Below are 22444 nucleotides of genomic sequence, written 5' to 3'. Positions count from 1 at the left end.
AGCCAAGATTCAAACTGTGTGACCTTTAAGTAAGCAATGTTTGAATAACGTAGGCCACGTTATTACCATTAACCACACTCAAAAGCAGTACTCTTAAGTTAACAGGTCAAAATACATATGTCTTAATCAACTGTGTATTCTATCCATGGACAAGAAACTAAATTGGAGAGTAGCCATCTACAAATACAACACTTTTATAACACTTGCTTGCCTTGAAAAGAGATAATGGGAATTTAAAAAACAAAACACAACAGTAGGGGTGAGGGAGAAAGACGTGTGATTAGAAGCAGACAAGTATAAAGACATCAATTAGTAACATTTTCATTTTAAAAGGTTTGAGACCAAAGTTGTTAGGAATCATTTAAACCCACATTACACCTGGTTTGTGGATGAACTGGGAGTAGAGAACCCAGACGTCATGGCAGTTTCAGTGCTTCCTATTTTATAAAGGTTTTGGACTAAGATCTTCATTTGAATCTGGCTCTGCTTTCACCAGCCATGTGACTTTGGTAAATGTATCACTTAGTAAGTTTCCTGATTGTAAAAGAGACTAATATAATAGCTCTCAGGTATGTTGGGAAGGTTCAAAGAGATACCATTTGCAAATTTCTCACAGGAGAGTGTCCAAAACATAAGTAGACACTCAATAGTAATTAGTTTCCTGTCCATAATTTTTAATTTCAGCTACCTTTAGGTATTATTAGGATACCTTTGATAAAATGTCTTCAAGTCACATCCTGGCAATTGCATAGAATCACTAATGCTAGGGGTTCCATCGATCTATTAAAATACTGCCTCCTTAAAAAACTCTTTCTTGACTGGATTTAAACTAAATAATACTTTTTTTCTAATACAGTGCGCTCATCATACATAACATAATAGATAAGGATTTTTTTTAAGCCTAGCCATTTAATTTTTTCCATTTTGTAGCTCGACTTACTGCACATTGGCAGAGTCAGATACGACTGAGCACAGATACATATAGCAGCACTGGTCTAATGGAAAGTTGGTTTTATCTTCAGCCCTGGTAAACTGAGCCTTTTTATAGCAAGTTATTTTTCAACTTTGATATATGTCAGGATAATGTGGCTGTTTGTACAGCTTGCTTGTTTGATGACCTAATGTCATAATATCATGGCTGCTATCCTTAAAATTAAAATCCTGAAATTGGCGTAAATATGAGATAAGCATTTGAAATTGTCCATATTGCCTCTAATTGTTGACTGTTCCTTTTTTTCCTTTCTGGTCTCTAAAAGTGCATTTGGGTCCTTGGCTCAGGGTGGTGAGCCCCAATGGATATTTACTTACATTTACGTTACAAGTACAAAACCACCCTTGGAGTATAGGATGTAAGTGCTGCTGCTTAGTTGTTTCCCTGGCAAGCATAAGCACGAATTGAGATGAGTGAGAACATGATTAGCCTGATCTTGGACTCTACCCACTGATACCAGAGTCATCAGAATTTCAGTGAAATAAATCATTTTCACTGGTTTTGATCTTTTAGTGCTGTTCTGATACCTGAGATTTGTCAGGACAGTGAAATGAAGGAGTTAGTTTAATCTCTCTATAATGCTAGAGTAATTAATTTCAACTTTCCTTTTTGATTATTGTCCCAATTAGGATTTTGAACTACATATATTTAAACTAGGTGCTTCATAATTAGGGCTAATCAATTAGGTTAGCTCAGGGCTTTAAATGTATCCTTTACCCAAGTAAAGTTAACATCTTTACCTTATATCTGATTCTGTAATGTTTTATTATTGAACCTGAACTTTTGACATGGAATAGTGGATGATCTAAGGTTTTTATATAGGAAAGTTGCTTGAAGTTACACATGCATCAAGTAGATAACTTTTTTCCCCCTAACAGTATAATTCCATCTACTTCAATGTCAGAAATGCAGTCTTAGATGCTGAAATATAAATAATTTAAAAGAGAGAGCAAATTATTATTTGGTATAAGATTTATCAGTTGGAGTATAATTATCAAATATTTATTTAGGCATGTTTCCTGTACGGTCTTTCAGAATTTATCTGTTAAATAAGTTTATATGCTTCCTGAATTAAAATTAGGTTGGCATAATATTGTATATAACCTAATTTTATTTTTTTCTAGGTCCATAACTTAGTGGCAATTGAATTGGCTTATATCAACACAAAACATCCAGACTTTGCTGATGCTTGTGGGTTAATGAACAACAATATAGAGGTAAATACAATTTGAATTTGTTTTTTGAGAGAGAAAATCTGTTTTAGATCAATTATATCAAATTTACTGAGCAAGGAATAACTATAAGACATTTATGTAATTTATTATTGTCACATTCCAAGAATTATGCTGAGGGCATTACATTGCTTTCTTAAATTTAATCCTCAAAACCACCTGGAGGCATCGTTCTTATTTTCTGCCTATGAAACTAACTCAGAGAGGATCTGGGGCTCATTGATCTGGTATTTGTATTTGAAGGACTGCCTGGTTCCATTTCAGTTAACTGTTGTTGCAGTTTATTAGACTGAAGTATGTAAACAGTGGATGTTTAAACTTGTTTTTACTTGATTCTGAAAGCTTTGAAGGAAACAATCCAAGAATTACCTAAATTATAGTGTATTTGGAAAAACAGTACTGTTTCGCCACTCCTGTGGTTGCTGCGTTTCATGGATCCTTTCTTTTTTCCGTTTGAGGTTAATGTTGTAGGTTGCATAAGAACTCAGAAGGAGCCAAGGCTGATGGATAGAATGATTTATCTGGATGCATTTTTTTCTCTGCCATTTTTATACAAAACAGTAAAATTTTCTGTTGTTTCGTAGTCCAGGAAGACCTGTCTCTCTTCTGTATCAAATTTTCTCTTATGCACATGGGTGGAGAGAAAATCGTAAACATGGAATTTGGGAACTGCAAGGGATCTTTTAGTTAAAAAGATGAAGAACCCAAGACCCACAGCTGATAACAGCTATTACTTTACTGCTTATTTTGCTGGACACTGTTAGAGGGGAAAAGCACCTTCTCTTTAACAGGTACAGGGAACTGTTTTTTAGCTGCATAGTTGAGGTAACTTCTATTGTCAGAAAAAATTCCAGAGAATTGCTGTGGCCCAGCTTCAATCTCTGATTGAAGAACTAAGATCTTGCAAGCTGGGTAGCATGGCCAGAAAAAATTCCAAAACATATATAAGTAAGGCACTTTAAAACACTTAAGTGGATTATATAACAGTTATCATGTTAAAAATTGGCATGTAGGCACTCTCTTTAAGATAGGAGTTACTTAAGATAGTTAAGTTCTTGTAACATGGAAACCTTCAAGGAAAATTTGTGTCTGAAACAGTTTTTCTAATACTGACAAGGTCATTTATGATATGATTTCAGATCAGTATTTTTCTTACAAGTGAATGTCTCTGATTTTAATGACTATGTGTCAGAACGAACACATAGATACTCTCATTTAATCTTTAGAGCAACCTTATAAAGGTAATGTTAATAGACTAGGAAACCGGGGCTGAGGGGCCGGCTAAGGTCATAATTGGTTGGTAATGGTTGGTAATAGACTAGCATGAAAATTTCTGGTCTCTTGATTCCTCTGCCTTTTGCTTTGTGTCCTTCTTCAAAATGTACATTTAAAGCTAACTTGTAATTCTGAAAATTGCTAAAAATCCATGTATTTTTATCATTTGCTGTTTTTTATAGTGAACAGTTAGTATAATTTGTTACAAAATTTTCTTACCCAAAAACATCATTGTGAAACTTTGTTAACTTACACCTTTTTTGCAAGTCTGAGTGTTCACTAAATGCTTTCTACTCAGGAGCGTTTTGACCGCATTTAACTTAAATGTTTTTCTGCTGTATTTGATGCTGCTTGTGAGCCAGTATTAACACCTTCGTCCTTCTATATTTTCATAGTCTTGCACCTATTATGGTGCTTGACATACAGTAGGTACTATTGGTTTGAATTTACAGTTTCTTTAGTTTGGTACCAGAAATACATTGATGATGGCAACAAATTAGAAGAGTGGCAGGTGATCAGTCTGTTAAGTTACCCAGGTTGTAGAACAGACTGTCAGTTTCTAACACTAAGAAAGCAGAACATTCTTATAGATATTTCTTATTGTTTTGTGAGAATTGTGTGAAAGTAACAGAAATGTCAGCAGGTTAGAGAGATTTTTAAAGGCTTTGCTTAAGTTTTCTGTGATCTGTGTACTTCAGATTCTATATGGTATGTTGAAGGCTTATGTACACTTTTATGTGGGAATAGTTTAAATCAGTGATTCTTAACTTAGTGGGAAAGTCAGAGATGATGCTGGTCCACTGCCCCTCCCTTGAGAATTCTTGGTACAGGAAGCCACTATTACTGATGTTGTATTTATCCTTCAGGTATGTTGGGGCAGAAAAAAAATTAAGAAGCATTGGGTTAAATGATTTCTTGTTTGTTTTAAAATATAATTATGGCATGAGTCTCAACAGTGGGAGGATATACTGTTAGTTATTCTATACTTTTCAACTAAGCTGAACATTTTTTTTAGTAGTTTACATCTCTTATGTTCTGATAATTATGAATCTTATGCTTGCTTGTGTTTCATAGGAACAAAGGAGAAACAGGCTAGCAAGAGAATTGCCTTCAGCTGTATCACGAGACAAGGTAAAAAACGTTTTTAAAGCATATTCCCAACCAATATGCAGAGATGGACTGGTGAGCCTCAGCTCTAGGAGTAATTTTTTCTTCTCACTTTAATATTCCATTGGCATTTTTGAGTAAAGGTATGCAAGTTTCAGAACAGGCTTTGAGTAATTTAAAGATAAAATATTTTTAATACATTGGAATAAATGCTTAAAGATGGATTTTAAGTATCAAGACTTTTTGAAGAATTCAGTGACTGTCAACTTTGTAAAATTAGTTGAAATGACTAATGACTTTATTATAACAAAGAGGTTTTTTTGGAGAGGGAAGATGACAATATGTGCATACCAGGTTTTAGCTGCCTGTAATAGTTGCATATATTACAGTTTTTGTGTAAAAATCTGTTACCTTGAATTCTTTACCAGAAAAGATCAGCTTGTAAAAATCAAAATGAAGCTTTTGGATTTGAACTTTTCTTAGGAATTCATCTGAAGAAAGCCTTAAACAAAGGTGACAACAGTGACAATAGTACAGGAAAGAAGGCAAAATAAACAATATGTCCCATTTTTGTTTTTCATGGGGAAAATTCGTATTTATAGACTGTTTCTAAATGCATTTTTGGCATCCTTGATTTTTTTTTTTTTCCCTGAATTTTTTGCCTTTAGTCTTCTAAAGTTCCAAGTGCTTTGGCACCTGCCTCCCAGGAGCCCTCCCCTGCTGCTTCTGCTGAGGCTGATGGCAAGGTCTGTTCTGATTCTTAATCTAAGCCTGCATGCCTAATTTGGTGCAACATAATCATCTGGAAACAATACACTGACTAGCAGAATATTAATATGGGATATTATGCTAAGATCAAATTTTAGTCTGATAGAGATTTTTAAGTCGTTTAACAGTGTACACTTCACAACATAAATTTGTTACTATGCTTTTGCTTGCAATACAGAAGATGCACACAGAAAAGAATTTAAAGAGGAAATTATCCTGCACTTTTTGAATTTCAAGCCATTGGTATTTAAATTTTGGTTGTTAAACTGCATGTTTTAACATATCTTTTAACAGTTAATTCAGGACAGCAGAAGAGAAACTAAAAATGTGAGTCTTGCTTCACAATGAAAATGTTGGTACCCCTGGTTTTCAGAAACACTTGTCTTCATTGTCTTTGTTATGTTTATTGTTTCTCTTATTCAACTAACTTCTAAGATGGTATTAATTCTAGTTTTAACATTGTTTTAAATAATAACAGCCTTTCCCACCATTTTCTATTACCTTCAAGAATAGTGTTGAATTTAATATTTTGGTAGGAAATTAAAATTCTGGAGATGAAAATTGTACTTTTGGACTTTTCCTCTTTAAAGGTTCTGAGATCTGTCCAGTGCTGATAGTCCTCTTAGGCTTCTTATGCTTTCTTATGCACTTGTCACTTCTTTCTTATGCACTTGTCACCCTAAATATGTAGCTTCACATGTGCCTCAACAGCTTAAGCAAATTCAGAGCATACAGGGGGACTGTGAGAGTTTGAGACTGTTGCCAGTTCTTGATAAAATAATCTTTAAGTTATTCAGACCCATTCTTATTTTTATTTTTGCCATTCAGCTCCTTTCCTTATTTATTGTCCAGGTTTAAGATTCTGAACCTCAGATAAAACCTTATAATTAAATGTCTTATCTTCTCTCAGCCCACTATACTAAGATTTTAAGAGAACCATTTAAATCACTGCTTTTTATTTTACTCATGGCTTCACCTTGAATTTGCTCACTCTCTCCTTAAGATTTCATATGTAGATCTATCACTAATGTGTAGTTAACGGGCATTTAGAAATACAATTACTCATTTAAAAAGTAGTATATAAATATTCCACCTATATATTGATAAACATCATCTTTAATACATATTTTAGAGACAAATTTTGGGTAGTGTTTTGAATTAGTATGATACAAAAAACATTTAACAATTGCTATAACATTGTTAAATTTATATAGTCATTTTTATTTCTATAATTCTGAATGCCATTTTATCTTCATTTTAGATTATAAAATCTTAAAGAATATCTAAAAACATGTCTTAAATATTGGTAAATTAGTGCTCCCTGTTACCTTAAACAGTCATTTCTCTTTTATAAATCAAGACTAACAGATATCCTAAAAAAGAAGGTGCGAAAGCACTTGTGATTAATGACAACACTAGATTTCTTTTAGCAGATCCTTTCTCATGGGTTTGTCATATTGCACATTTTAGGCAGCTTAATGTCATTATTGGGCCTTCCAGGTGGCTCCGTGGTAAAGAATCCACCTGCCAATGTAGGATACGCGGGTTTGATCCCTGGGTCGGTAAGATCCCCTGGCGGAGGAAATGGCAACCCACTCCAGTCTTCTTGCCTAGAGAATCCCATGGACAGAGGAGCCTGGTGGGCAATCGTCCATGGCGTCACAAAGAGCTGGACACAACTTCACACACACACACACACAAGCATGCATGCAAGCTCATAAAATCATGAGTGTGTTCTTGTTTCTATTAATTAAAGGATTCCTACTTTTATCCTGTGACCATAAGGAACATAAACTGACTTGAGAAATATATAAAGTCTTAACTTTTGGAGACATGAGTTCATTGAACTTTCAGACAGATCACAGTTCAACAGTGTTTAAAGTTACTTTGAAGAAATAATGTGAATAGCAGTTTTGGCTTTCCTTGTGCTTTTAATGGCAGTCTTGTTGTAAAGGCTAGCTCATATTTTCTCCACAATCTCTAGTGTTAGAGGTTGGAGAGGAGGAAAAACTTCGAAAAGTTAACAAGTAATAAAAAAGGAATTTAAGATATCCTGGCTGAGGCCTTGCCAGCAGTTTAGAACAGAACCTGTTACTTAGACAGCTCAGGGTTCCAGTCGCCCATGCCAGTCACCATCTCTTTCAGACCCTGCTATCTCTGAATAGATTAAACTCCAGATGGGTACTAGATGGGTATTCTCCTTGACTCTTATAAAAAAAAAATTAACTTTGTTTAGATAATGCCAGTTTGATATGGTTGGTACAGGTCTTGGAACGTTTTTTTCAGGTTGCATCTGGAGGTGGTGGGGTTGGAGATGCTGTTCAAGAACCAACAACAGGCAACTGGAGAGGGATGCTGAAAACTTCAAAAGCTGAGGAGTTACTAGCTGAGGAAAAATCAAAACCAATTCCAATTATGCCAGCCAGTCCACAAAAAGGCCACGCTGTGAATTTGCTGGATGTGGTAAGCTGTAGAGTTTGGTTGAGGACAAAGAACCAAATTACCAAGAAAGCATTTTAAAAGACAGAAGGAACTGGTATCTCAAAGACGTACTGTTACGTGTTGTCATTTCAAAATGGCACAGCAGTGAATTTGTTCTCCCCCTCACCCAATTTAGCCAGTTCCTGTTGCACGAAAACTATCTGCCCGTGAACAGCGAGACTGTGAAGTTATTGAGCGACTCATCAAATCATATTTTCTTATTGTCAGAAAGAATATTCAAGACAGGTTAGTATTATGTATATAAATCAGACTAGAATACTGCTGGATAATTTCTTAATCATTTTGAAAATATATGTATTTTTAAAAATTTAGGTTTTTATTCTCAAAGAAATGGATTATTTGATTGTTTTGCAGTGTGCCAAAGGCAGTAATGCATTTTTTGGTTAATCATGTGAAAGATACTCTTCAGAGTGAGTTAGTAGGACAGCTGTATAAATCATCCTTACTGGATGATCTTCTGACTGAATCCGAGGACATGGCACAGCGTAGGAAAGAAGCAGCTGATATGCTAAAGGTAAACTGGGAATTAAAAAAAATTTTCTTATTTGGGTTGTAGGTATAAACATTTATTATTTAAAATGCTTGCAGATATATATATATATATATATATATAGTCTTTGTATGATGCCTAAATATTACTCTGTTGGCACTTTATTCGATTCAAATTTCAGAGAAGATATGAATCAACCACATATAAGGTGGAGAGATTATCCTATATTAATTCAGATTCTTTGGTAGTATAATTTAAACATTTACAATTTTTATCATCTTCTTTAATGCAGGCATTACAAGGAGCCAGTCAAATTATTGCTGAAATCCGAGAGACTCATCTTTGGTGAAGAGAACTATGTAATCCTGAAATTTTGTTGACTTGTTAGTCCTGCCTACTTGAGTAGAATTTTATTTATGAACTCCTGTGTCTTGCAGTGATAGGAATCTGCTCATGTGAAGACTGGCTATAAACTGAAAATTGTACTCTGTATTCCAGAACAAATCACACATTTAATCCAAATAATAAATGGCTATTTCTAAAATTTCCTAGTATATATAAAATACATCAAGTCTGTCTTGTGACAGTTTCATTTGAACTTAAAAGGAACCATTAATAGTTCTAGTTGTACAAGCAGTTTGTCTGTGAATAAGATGACCTGTGTGATCTGCTAGTAGTCCTAAAGCTGCTGCCACAGCCCTTCGAGAAGAATGCACCAAGACACCATTTCATACGACTATGATGCATGCACTATATAAACCGACCTGGCTTTGGAAAGAGATGAGTTGACAAGTTACTCACGTAGTCACAGTTCCAATTATCTTTTGATTTAGTTTTATTGAGCTTCTCTGCAACCTTTGATGTGTCTGTAAGAAAGCTGAACACATGAGAGGATCTGTAACACTGACAGTGATGTGATGTGCATAATGTGTAGCTACTGTCCTTCCACTTCTGGGTCCACTTTCCCCTGGTGCATTAAAAATTAAAATTCCTTTGATCTTACTTCAACTTGGAAGCATGAATTATGTTTTACTGCATTAAGAACAGCCATCTAGCCTTGATTATCTAGTAAGACTTGGTCATGACCATTTCCTCTTAGTTTTTAGAACTAGTAAATTCTCCTTGGCTTTCAAATATAGTAGTAGTAATCCAGTAATCCATCTATAAATTGGATCCCACAGACCACACTTCAAGATTCACCTGGAGGAGGGTCTTAGAACCAAATACTGTACTGATTTTAAGTGTATCTTCTTTCTCTAAGTTTCTCTAAGGATTAGTTGGTAATAGTTATTACTTTTGCTTCACACCAACAAAGTAGATTAGAATAAAGGTACGAAAATAATGATGGGGCTTTATTATTCACAGAAAAACATCCTGACACACACATACTCCTAAATGCTCTCAGAGGGTTGGGAGTGAGGTTTAGAACACATTTTACCAGAATTCCCCAGATTATTCTTGATATGAATTACATAATAAATTTTAAGATGAATTATATATTTCAGATATTATTTTTATGTTATGACATTTATGAAGAAATACTGGCAGGAACATATGAATGATACTCACTGTACTGAGAAACAAGATCAGCAACTGATCTCAAACATAACAGATTCAGTCTGATGATACAGGACTATGAATCTGTTTGCAGTACCATCTTCATAGAATACATGCTTCCAAAATGTTTATTAGCATACTTTAAAATCACTGTGCCATTATTAAATATTAGTTTGAAATTATAGCCATCCACGATTCATGTATTTGAGATAGATCAGATGATTACCATTCTAGTCTAACTTTTAATTTGTAAAGGGGGACTGAACCTTATAATGCACCTTTTTCCAGCAAACTTCAAATTGAAAACATTACCTGCTATGGTAATGCACTTGTTAGTACTACACACCATGTGCAAAGAAAAACAGGCAAGATAGGTACAGAAAGAGGAAACCTCCTTTTGTTGGCCCTTAAACCGAGTGAAGTTCTGAAATGTAGAGATGATCTCTGACTTACAATGGATACCTGTATGTTCTTACTTTGTAAATAAAGTTGCTAGTATGAAGTGACATTAAAAGCTTGTCAATAAGTGAATTCTTCCTAACTACTCCCAGAAGAGTACATGCAAATCTACTCTGGAACATAGCAATATAGCTTATTCTATATAAAAGTTTAATGACTTTTTTCTTTTTATAATTGACTGAGGTTTAATTATAATACATCTCCATTTTTTTGCATATGAAGATGACTTGCTCCAAATAATCCAGGTAGTAAATAGTTAGAATTTGAATTCTAAAGCCATGCTTTGCTGCTTGTAAGATTTTTTAGAACAAACCTGATTGTTAACCATTTTGTGTGTATGTGTGTGTTTTACTTGATCCTCAAGTGATCAAGTGAAATTAAGGAAATCAAGAAAAATCAATGATCTGATTTTTTAGATATTGCAAACAGTTCTAAAGAATCAACTTGCCTAAAGAATGTAGAGCTTAATTTGACTAAATCTTGATTCCAGATCCTTTAAATTTGACCTGAAAACTTCCCTTCGTGGAATATCTTGATATTCTCATATGTTTGGATATGAGTGATTCCACTCATATAATAGTGTATGATAATAGTGTATCCACTGTTTTATCTTGTTGCCTCTATTTTATCATGTTGTTTACTTAACTTTTTGGTTCATCTCAAGCTGCAATCTGCTTGGGGACAGAAGTTGAAACTTAAAGACTAATTTAGAAGTTGACAAATTTATAAGACATTCTCACCTTTTTTACTGAGTTAAAACAAGGCTAATGAGTAAATGTAATTTCATGGAAACACAGGCGACTGGAACACTGAATTATAAACTTTCTGAAAAGTCATGTGCTGATTTTTCTTCAAAAAGAAACGATTTCTACTGTAATTTCTAATGCTGTTTATGGCTTCCTCTAACATTTCTCTTTTTTTATAGAATTTGCTTCTTGAACAACAATCAGAAAAATCCAATGATATATTTACCTGATACAAGAGCAAGGACAGGATAGGAAACTTAGTATTTAGTTTTTCATGAAGCATAATTATTAAAAGAGATTAAACCTAGAAATCATGCTTTTCTGTGTTAGTCTTTAATATTTAAGGATCAGGAAATAAAATATTCCACAAACTTAACCAACCTGTATGAACAATGAAATTACTCACACTGAGGCCTAGAATATACTCGAGTATTTGTTTTGAGTTGCGTAAGTGAAGATATAAATTTGTATATCTTGATAATGAATGATGGATGTTTCAACACCAGAAGGAGTTTTCATCATAGCCGAAGCCATTTTATAATGTAGAAGTTCCTTTTTCCTATTTTAAGTAATGAAAGTCCATTCTTAAGAATATGTTGTCCAACAACTAGAACACTCTCAGGATTTGTTACTTGTCTGTGATTTATACTGACTCCACCTTCTGTAATCATCCGATACCTAAAAATAGAAATGTTTAGTAACTAGATAAATCTGATTATTGTTGACCACTCTCAACAATACACATATATCATTATTTCACCTAAATTTCAAAGGCTAATTGAAACCATTTAGCACTGAATTGTTATCTTCATATTTGCTAGATTCTGCCTCCCCTTTAGTTCTTTTAAAGGAACAGATGGAAGAAATTCAACTAAAATTTTACAACAAGCTGAGCAACCCCACTACGCCCCTCAAGTAAAGATGACACAGACTGAGTATGAGAGGGCCTGTGTGAATCTGTGTACTTAGGGCCTCTGATCTTGTGATCTTCTCAACTGACTCTCCCTGAGCCAAGTGATCCCAGCAATTGTGGTTCCTTAAACCAATTCTCTAATGCTGGGGAGAAAACTTACCAGGTTAGACTTAATAAGAGTGCAGTAATACTGTACAGAAAATTTAAGTTATTTTCAGCAGTAAGTACTCTCAGTTTTCACTTTATTCTCAGACTAACCTAACATCTATAAGGAATGAGATTGCCATTATCAGGGAAACACCATCTCTGGAAACACATGCTATGAGATATAACTGGGAACCTAAAAGTTAAATAACCTTACCCTCGGGGACCATCTGGAATGGCATTTGCTTTGCGGCACGTATCTAGGACGCTTGTTCCAGGGTCAAGAACTAATTCAGAAAATGAAGCTTCTTTAAACAATTCTTTTAACTCTTGATCAGACATGACTTCCAGCACATCTATGCTGCTGTGATAAAGGGCTTGTGTACACCTGGAAAACACGTTTTGAGAACCACATCACATTGACAGCTTATACAGATACGTGTTCTACTACCTGATAACCAGTTATGAAGTACCCATTATATTCCAGATGGGAAGTTTTTCAAATAGCAACATTTATCTTATATAATTTATAAGCTTAATTCAGGACAATCTTTTTTCCTAGTAAACGAAGGCTAGTATTTTAAACTGGTTAACACTGACAGTCCTCGTTAGTGGTAAAAGGTAGCTCTTAAAACAGTGGCTCCAAATGTTCTGCAGTCTCTTAACTAATTAATCAAGTGATCTTTATTCTACAAGGTCACCTTTTAGCAGAGGCCAGCCCTTCTTGTCCATGAACAAGCTTTGTTACTTCCGCAGCAAGTCGCTTCTGAGGACCCCGCTTTTCTGGCTCTGTGACATGCAGCTGCATGATGTGGTCAATCTCTGGAAGAGGCAGAAAAGTGAAGAGCTTCAGGTATCTTTGGGGTGAAAAAAAAAAAAAAAGCCTGTTAGAGTTATATAACATACCTAGTTTTTATCTCCCCCCTCTGTTTTAGATTACGGAATATAACATGCAGAAATGTACCAAAAATATGACAATAATACAACATCACCCCAACTGAAGATTTAATTTTGCCATCTTTGTTTCAGATACTTTCTTTTTAAAAGTAACAGTCCAGATACAGATGACCCCATCCCCATCATATATATATTCTTCTTGCTTCAGAGACATCATTAAAAATGCTCAGCTGGATGACTCACCAGCCGGAATCAAGATTGCTGGGAGAAATAACAACCTCAGATATGCAGATGATACCACCCTAATGGCAGAAAGTGAAGAGGAACTGAAGAGCTTCTTGACGAGGGTGAAAAAAGAGTGAAAAAGCTGGCTTAAAACTCAGCTTTCAAAAAACGAAGATCATGGCAACCGGTCCCATCTTCATGGCAGATAGATGTGGAAACAATGGAAACAGTGACAAACTATTTTCTTGGGCTCCAAAATCACTGCAGATGGTGACTGCAGTCATGAAGTTTAAAAGACACTTGCTCCTTGGAAGAAAAGCTATGACAGCGTATTAAACCTAGATAGCATATTAAAAGCAAAGACATCACTTGCCTACAAAAATCTGTATAGTCAAAGCTGTGGTTTTCCCAGTAGTCATGTAGGCTGTTGAGAGTTGGACCATAAAGGCTAAGCACAGAAGAATAGATACTTTGAAATTGTGCTGGAGAAGACTCTTGAGAGTCCCTTGGACAGAAAGGAGATCAAACCAGTCAATCCTAAAGGAAAACCCTGAATATTCATTGGAAGGACTGATGCTGAAGCTCCAATACCTGATGCAAAGAGCAAACTCTTTGCAAAAGACCCTGATGTTGGGAAAGATTGAGGGAAGGAGGAGAAGGAGGCAACACAGGATGAGGTGGTTAGATGGCATCACTGACTCAATGGACGTAAGTCTGAGCAAACTCCAGGAGATGGTGAAGGGCAGGAAAGCCTGGCGTGCTACATTCACAGGGCTGCAAAGAGTCAGACACGACTTTGCAACTGAACAACAATAACACATATACAACAGTGCTCCTACCCAAGGAAGCACAATTGCATCACGTCCCCTCACACTTCAAGGTGACCACTCCCCCGACTTTGATGGTAGTCACGACCTTGTTTATATTTTTACCATCTCAGTATGCCTCCCTAAGCAGCGTCACTTAGTTTTGCCTCTTTTTAGACTTTATATAAACAGAATCATACAGAACATATTTTTTTTTGACTACTCTGGCACATCAGATTTCCTTGGTGGCTCAGATGGTAAAGTGTTTGCCTACAATGCAGGAGACTTGGGATTGATCCCTGGGTCAGAAAGATCCTCTGGAGAAAGAAATGGCAACTCACTCCAGTACTTTGGAAAATCCCATGGACGGAGGAGCCTGGTAGGCTACAATTCATGGGGTTGCAAAAAGTTGGACACAACTGAGTGACTTTACTCACTGGCACATCGTGATGTTGGCAATGCACCCATGTTGCTGTGTGTACAGCTGCTGAATACAGCATTCCACATTAAAAATAGTTCACAATATATTTATTTTGGTGTGGATATTTTGTGTTGTTCCTACTCCTGGACAGTAGTTAATAGTACTGCTACGACTATTCCCATGTATTTCTCTTGGTGCATAAATCTGTCAGGGATGTGCCCAGGGGAGGGACTGCTGGTATTAACACAAGTCATAAATATATTCTACTGAGTAGGTACAGCCACACATTTTCCCAAGTGGTTCTATATGTATAATGTAAGTGCTTGACATTAAGCTTCTGACTGCTTCCTGCTAAAGTATCCATTTCAAAGACACTGTTCTCAAATAAACAACAGTTCAGTTCAGTCGCTCAGTCGTGTCCGACTCTGCGACCCCATGAACCACAGCACGCCAGGCCTCCCTGTCCATCACCAACTCCCAGAGTTCACCCACCAACTAGGTAAGGAGCCAGGCTACCCCCACTGATGAAAATCCCCTTTTAGAAAACCCTGGGGAACTGAGATAACTGACTGCCTGAATGACCCCTCTCCAGCCTTCCCACTCCCTAGTTTTCCCTGTTTTAAATTAGCCAGTGAAGAGTGAACCTGCAGAATCCTGCTGCTGCTGCTGCTAAGTCTCTTCAGTCGTGTCCGACTCTGTGAGACCCCACAGATGGCAGCCCACCAGGCTCTGCAGTCCCTGGGATTCTCTAGGCAAGAACACTGGAGTGGGTTGCCATTTCCTTCTCCAATGCATGAAAAGTGAAAAGTGAAAGTGAAGTCGCTCAGTAAGTGTCCGACTCTTCGTGACCCCATGGACTACAGCCTACCAGGCTTCTCCATCCATGGGATTTTTGAGGCAAGAGTACTGGAGTGGGTTGCCATTGCCTTCTCCTAGGCACCCCAATAAAGGCAGACCCCTGGGTCAGTCCTCCCTCCCTTTCTATCGTTGACTCACTGTGTGCCTGTGCCCTTCAGAAACTAAGTAATACATTTTATTTTTTAAGGTTCCCTGATGATTGTTGCTGAGGCATTTCTTATAGTCATTTTAATAAGGACCACAAGTCTAGTCTAGTCACAAGTTTGGCTCTGGCCAAGGAAATGTCCCACAAGTAGTATGGGCCCAGGTGAGGGCCGCCCCCTGCCCCAACCAGGCATTTCTAGCTGATGGTAACACTACCAACAGGTTGAGGCCCACATAACTGGCAAAAGAATAGTTGGCAGGACTGCATGACTGCCATTTAGCTTTGACTAGTTTACTAAGTGGCTAACCCAGATGGATAAAACGTTTGCAAGGGTAGCAATGTATGCTGGAGGTCCATAATGCTATGTCGTTTGCATATTACCTCATGTTACCTCAGTATTCATCCCAAAATGTCACTGCTGCCACAATTCAACAATATCTGCAGTATTGGGATCAACAGTCAAAGTCGTATCCTCTAATGAGATGATCAGATCACTAATTAGAAAAGCCTTGATTGACTACTAATGTACATGAAGATCCTTTACATCTCAGGGTAAGGAGAGCTCAGGAGGGTGGAAGGGATCCCAAGGCTATTATCACTGCCCAAACTGAGGCTCTGAGTGCAAGGCAAAGGAAAGGATACTCACATACGTACGGAGGAAAGAGACCTGCCCTGTGAGTGAGTCATACTGGGACTATACTTCCTAACCTGGACGAATGGAACAACCTTGCAACAGGATAATAGCAGAGCAAAGAAAGAGAAATACAGCTGAGGTGTGCTGTTCCTCTGTCCCCCAAACCCAATGGGATACCATGGGTTCAGTATCAGGTGTGATGTTGTTGAACAACGGATAAATACAAACGCTCAGAACGTCTTGTGCCAATGCCTTGTAAGACCCCTGAGGAGGTACAGCAGCTCCTTGATAAATCAGAACCCCTATGGAGGCTTCCTGGGTGTTGCTTACTGCTGCTGGGTACCAATATGCCAAGGCGCTAGTGTTATGCTCTAGAGGCCGAGGGCTTTCCCAAAGACCCTATGGTAACCTGCCATTGGAGGGAGAGCCCAGTACTGGGGAGGATGACTGCAACACCCTGAAAAGGGAGGCAGCCACCTATGAAGAAGGCTCATGGGGATGTCTTCCACAAACTTTCTGGTGACGACATGTAAGATTATGAGAAACAGGAAGTAAAAACAGATCAAACATTACACCTTAACTGAAATTCTGTGCATAAGGAAGAAAAGGAAGAAGTTGATTGGCAATTGCAGGTTTTTAGAACCTAAATTGTTACTCATGGCTGCTGAAATGCATCAGCTGGCTGGTATCTAAAGATCCTAGAATCTACAACCTTCTCAGAGATCTATCTGTCCAGGATATATGTTTCCTTCCTCTAAGAAAACGAAGATTTTGAGTCCCCTCAGATTTCCCCTGAATGGGACAGAATAAAGCAACATGCCTCATAAGATACCCCTGCCACCACTGGAAAGGCTGACAGGGTTATAGGCCTCCAGTGAGGATGAAGAGGGAGAAGAAAGGAAGGCAGATGATCCTAGACCCACCAGTATTCGTACCAGGGCCCTCCCTTGCCTCATTTGGACATTTACTGCCTGACTCTGGGCCCATCCTTCCACCACAGTGATTACTGTTAGAGGCCTGTCTCCTGCTCTGCAAAACTGGCATGGTCCAATTGGTTTATCATGTCTATGACCAGAGTGACTTAAATGACCCCCTCTTCATTCTAACCTTGAGTCTCTTTGACCCTAAGTCCAGAGAATTCTTCTTACAAGGTGTTCTGTCTAGTCATGGGGTAATGCTTGTGCATTGTACTGGGTCTGTCAAAACCATTCAAAGGGCACTGGAGAGCAATGACAGGGTTCCTAGACATGGAGGAAATCACTCATCATTAAACCACCAGTGCACTCAGGTACAACGTGTACTAGGCCTTTTCATGTTCTGGAGGCAACACATCCCTCACCTCTTACCAATTCTTTGCCACAATCACATGCAAGGCGCCGCCTTTCACTGGGGCAAGCCCAACAATACATTTGGGAAGCTGCCCAGCAGGCAGGCCAATGAGCCCTACCTTTAGTTCCATCTGGCTCCACATTCCAAAGTCAGTACTTGACCATATCTGATTATGTCTCCTTGGATTCTCTGGACCAAATATAAGTCTACTTGATTTCCTATGGATTTTGGATTAGATGGCTAACCCCAAAGGATTCTACCAGGATCTTTTAGAAACTGAGGCCCTAAACAGCCCCCAACCAATACAACCACCTAATGCCCTGGGTTAGAGATGCCTCCTTGGTAAAATGAAAATGGTACCTTCAGGAGAGGGCTAACCTGGATATCAAAGCCTTTAAAAATGACAGGAGAATGGAGCTTCCCTCATGATCAGCTCCTTACCTAAGAGCCTTCTGGAGTTGGTAGTGGTGCTCCTGCTGCTTGGAGAGCCCCATGGGACCAACTGTCTGAGATGGACAGGGAGTCCATATTCTTAACCAATGGCAGCACCACCACTGTATGTATGCACTGCAGCTAGCTGGAGGACTGCAGCATTCCCCCTGGTCTCAGGAGCCTCTCTAGCTGAAGAAGGCAGTCCTGACTCAGCCCAACTGGCAGAACTTGTAGCTGTTCACTTAGCCCTTGAAAGTGTAAGTCACTCAGTCATGTCCAGCTCTTTGCAAACCCCATGGACTATGCAGTCCATGGAATTCTCCAAGCCTGAAGACTGAAGCTGTTCCCTTCTCCAGGGGATCTTCCCAACCCAGTGATCGAACCCAGGTCTCCTGCACTGCAGGCGGATTCTTTACCAGCTGAGCCGCCAGGGAAGCCCTTAGTAAGCCAAAAAAAGAGAATGTTGGCAGATCTACATTTTCATAGACTCCTGGGCTACTGCTAATGACCTCGTGGTTTGGTCTGGCCAATGGCTAAGGGACAATTTTCTCATATAAGACAAGCCCATTTGGCCCAAACCTGGAAGGAGTCCCTAGTTCCTATCATTGCTACTCATGTTTCTGTTCAGAATACCTGCTCTGTGTGTGCGTGCTAAGTCGTTTCAGTCATGTCTGACTCTTTGCGACCCTATGGACTGTAGCCCACCACTCCTCTGTCTAAGGGATTCTCTTGGCAAGAATACTAGCACCACCTGCGCTATGCTGGAAGCCATTTCAACAGTACTGCAGACTGTTGCAGTACTAAGCCCACCACACTCTACCCAGCACACACCCTACCAGCTCAAAAAAATGGGCTCACAATTCCTTGGGTCACTAAGGAATTCAGGCCTTGACAGCTTGGGCTTTAGTGAGCAGACTCACCATCATCTTAGCAACAGCCAAAGTTGTAACAGATGACTGTAGTCTCTGTTCCCAAACCAATGGAGGATATTCAGATGGGGACATATTCCCTGGGGAGACCAACCATGTTCCCATTGGCATTCAATTTCACTGGCCACTTCCCTTTTCTCCTGGGGCCTCCAGATACGCCTTCACAGTCACAGGACTTGTCTGGATGATGGAAATCTCTTGCCTCAGTAAATTTATTTTTGTGCCCTTTGGATTGCCAGGCATTACTGACTCTGACCCACTTTCTCTCTCCAGAGACTAAACAATGGGCTTTCCAACATAGTATTTGTTGGAATTTCCATCTAGGTTATAGCCCCAGGCACCTGGCCTCACTGAGCATCATCAACTTCCTTAAAGAGACACTCCTGAAATTACTCTCAGGCAATTGGTCCCCAAAATGGACCGAACTCTTGCTCCAGACCCTCATCTTGCTTAATTCTCACCTCTTGGGCCTTCATATCCTATATACCAACTATTATACACTCACCCAAATCCCACTGTTGGTCCCCTCTGGCAATCCTTAAGATATGCTCTGAGAGAACTTTGTTTTCCTACTCAATAGTGGTTTTTCATGTTCTGTAGTAAAGTCTTAGATATTTAAAAACTTTAAGAATTATTCCTAAATTATTTTTGATGATCATTATGTCAGATGGCATTTTTTGGGAAAAATTCACTTTTTTTTTGTTGCAGGTGTATTTCTCATTAATTTATATTCCTCCAAGAGTTTGACATATTATGAAACAATGAGAAAAATCACTTAAAAAAAAAGGATCTTCTTTTATGTTAAAGAAAAGGAGCTTTAGAGACAATGGTATAATAAAAGTCAAGTTTATGATGAAAGGAGTAAAAAACTAGAATATGCAAGGAATAATGTCCTGAGTACCTGCTAGATGTAGATCACAAACTTGGCTCTAACTTTTTTAGCAGCCACAGTAGTTTTCTGCTTTAACCAACAGTGTTTAACTACAATGTTACAGTGATGTACTGCCTTAAATAGAATCTATGTTAAAATAAACAAAAAAAAACCCCCAAGAAACTATGAAGGGATGAAGGGTGCAAAGAGAGTCAATGACTAAAATTGTATCATGAGCTTAATGAACTTAATTTTTCTCAGCACACATTAAGAACTCACCTTTCTACCAAATCATCTGGTTGCCTGAGAAAAAACTGATACAATTCAAATGGAGATGTCTTATCTCTGTTTAGCCAAACAGCATTGCCAGCAGACTTGCCCAGTTTCGCTCCAGTTGTACTTGTAATTAGAGGAACAGAGATTCCAAACACATCTTCTCCAGTCAACCTATGCATAAAGAAGAACTTTATTATGTGCTTCAAGCTCAAGTGGTGGCAGGTTCTGCTAATCATTCTCAGATTTCAGTGTGGTTTTTTGCTCCAAGAAACCTTCCTTAACCTTCTAAACCAGGATTCTTGTCCATCTTTCTGCTTTCACAGCACCCTATTTTGACATTTGTCATTCTGAACTGCAACTGAACCAGTGACTCTGGGCAAGCCAAAGGGAAATGCCACATAATTGGGGCCTAGAAATTTTTAAAGGTTGGGTGGGAAGAGGAGAGAAAACTAGGTAAAGGTGTGGTCAGGTAGAGACACTAAAAGAGGTATTTTAGAGGATTTTTAAAATGAGTAGCATATGAGCTAGCCCTGTATTTCATCTCCCTCTAGAAAATGCCATTAAAGATACATTATTCACAAATATTTGGTGTTGAAAACATTTTTTTCGAAATGCCAACCAATGACTAACACTTAGCTTCAAGGAAGGTGCAGAGCAAAAGCAGAAACTACTCAAGGTGTCCCAGTCACGGTCAGGTTATAAACAGTCTTTCAAATTAGAAACACAGAAAAAGCTTCTTAGAAGTAGCAAACAGATACAATCTGAATCCTGGCTGCTGCTGCTAAGTCGCTTCAGTCGTGTCCGACTCTGTGTGACCCCATAGACGGCAGCCCACCAGTCCCTGGGATTCTCCAGGCAAGAACACTGGAGTGGGTTGCCATTTGCTTCTCCAATGCATGAAAGTGAAAGTGAAGTTGCTCAGTCGTGTCTGACTAGTGGTGTCTATTTCCTTCAGAGCTCTAGAATATATCTCATACCTAATATCATTAATTCAGCACTTTAGTTCTCATTAGCCAGTGATATAAAATTGACCCCATTAGACTCTCAGGGGAAATAAAAGGGCTGAAACAAAGGGCGTCACTCCACAATATTAACAGTGCATTACAGGCTATTTGTGTGTAACTTATTTGACCTGAGATTTCTCCCGGCCTACAGGCGCTTACTTGTGGATGAACTCGTATCCAGACATGATATTGCCCAGCTGATCTGATCCACCCAGCTGGACCCGGCATCCATAATGCTGGAACAGGTAGTAGAAATCATAGGCCTGGAGCACCTGGTATAAAAACTCGGCCAAACTCATGCCTTCGGAGCTCTTGAGCCGAGCCTGCACACTCAGCCTGCTCAGCAGCGTTCCCATGCGGAAGTGGCCACCCACTGCCGCTAGGAAGTCCACCAGGTCCTGCTTCTGGTACCACGCCGAATTGTCCAGCACGGTGAAACTGCCCCAGGTCCGCCCATTTGCAAAGAGCTGCTGGTGATTAGCCGCCAGGGCCTTTAGCCCTTGACCCAGGGCACGGGCGTTGCTTTGCACGCGCTCCGCATCCAGCGCCTCGCGCTCCTTGGTACGACCGCTTGGGTCTCCCAGGCGCGCCGTGGCGCCTCCCACCAGCGCGATCACGTTGTGGCCCGCTCGCTGGAAATGAAAAAGGCCCAAAAGCGCCAGCAGATGCCCGACATGAAGCGAGTCGGCCGTGGGGTCGAAGCCGCAGTAGATGGTCTGGGGAAATTTCCCTCCCGTGCCGCGGTCGAAGAGCTCTGGGAGCTCTGTCTTTGTACCCCTGTCGGGGAAGAATTCCTTGAACAGACCCCGAGCCTTCTGCACCGCCAGCAACCCCTGAGCGGCCGAGTGGGCCTCACGCAGCCCCAAGGGCAAGACTCCTGACAGGCCTTGGGTACCAAGCCACGGACTCCGGGAAATGCACCGCAACATGGGCGCCGCCATCTTGGCGGCGGCACGAAGGGAATGCTGGGACCTTAGAGGCCCACCACGCCCCTCAGTTCCCGCCTCTTGAAATTCCTACAGAATTGGTTAGTGTGTTTCTGCGCATGCCCAACTGAGGCGAGGCTGTTACTTAGTTACTGATGTCCTCAGCCTTGGAGTTCTGACTTCCTGGGTGGGGTTTCGGCTAAAAGTCGGGGAACCGTAAATTCCGTAGACCTTATTTTCCTCCTTGGTAACGTGGATGTGTTTATAATAGTTCCTACTTCACAGAGCTGATGTGAGGATTAAGAATTAAGACCTGGGAGTTCTAAAATATTATTTTTTGTTTAAACTTAAATTACCGTTTTCTTGTCACCTAAGAAAAGTCGTGATGCACAAATTCTTTGAATTCTTGGTCCTATGGAAAAATTTTTTCACAGAGGTTGTGAGAAGTTAGGAATTGGTTTAACCTCATGGAGAAATACTGAGGTGGCTTGGAGATGCAATCAGTTT

General features: G+C 39.1%; 2 protein-coding genes across 5 annotated transcripts in view; one reads left to right on the top strand and one right to left on the bottom strand.

Annotated features, from left to right (window-relative positions):
- DNM1L (dynamin 1 like) overlaps positions 1–9807 on the top strand; it is a 62791-nt gene extending 52984 nt beyond the window's left edge. The window contains exons 13-20 of one of the 4 annotated variants that reach the window (XM_052641187.1): positions 2116–2208; positions 4573–4629; positions 5274–5351; positions 5668–5700; positions 7660–7836; positions 7991–8100; positions 8230–8389; positions 8658–9807. In XM_052641187.1, coding sequence (XP_052497147.1) covers positions 2116–2208; positions 4573–4629; positions 5274–5351; positions 5668–5700; positions 7660–7836; positions 7991–8100; positions 8230–8389; positions 8658–8714 — 765 coding nt within the window. In that variant the 3' untranslated portion in view covers positions 8715–9807. The remainder of the gene's footprint in view (positions 1–2115; positions 2209–4572; positions 4630–5273; positions 5352–5667; positions 5701–7659; positions 7837–7990; positions 8101–8229; positions 8390–8657) is intronic. The other 3 variants (XM_052641186.1, XM_052641188.1, XM_052641189.1) reach the window with 3 other exon arrangements.
- Positions 9808–11490: 1683 nt separating this feature from the next.
- YARS2 (tyrosyl-tRNA synthetase 2) lies at positions 11491–21952 on the bottom strand. Its single transcript, XM_052640970.1, has 5 exons — positions 21171–21952; positions 20011–20178; positions 12886–13041; positions 12402–12572; positions 11491–11805 (listed from the first exon to the last, which is right to left on the bottom strand). Exons 1-5 carry the CDS (start codon positions 21950–21952, stop codon positions 11646–11648), a joined length of 1437 nt encoding a protein of 478 aa, XP_052496930.1. The 3' UTR covers positions 11491–11645.
- Positions 21953–22444: the final 492 nt, after the last annotated feature.

This window comes from Budorcas taxicolor, chromosome 5 (assembly GCF_023091745.1).
Source record: "Budorcas taxicolor isolate Tak-1 chromosome 5, Takin1.1, whole genome shotgun sequence".
Classification (NCBI taxonomy): Eukaryota; Metazoa; Chordata; class Mammalia; order Artiodactyla; family Bovidae; genus Budorcas; species Budorcas taxicolor.
This window is presented reverse-complemented; position numbering and strand designations above follow the sequence as displayed.

What these genes read in the sequence shown, in the direction of transcription:
- YARS2 (XM_052640970.1), bottom strand. Translation starts at nt 21,952, where the DNA reads ATGGCGGCGCCCATGTTGCGGTGCATTTCCCGGAGTCCGTGGCTTGGT. An exon ending in GGGCTGGCCTCTGCTAAAAG is followed by an intron (nt 12,573 to 12,885) that starts GTGACCTTGTAG and finishes CGTGTTTTCCAG; the next exon opens with GTGTACACAAGCCCTTTATC. An exon ending in ATTCCAGATGGTCCCCGAGG is followed by an intron (nt 11,806 to 12,401) that starts GTAAGGTTATTT and finishes TTCTATTTTTAG; the next exon opens with GTATCGGATGATTACAGAAG.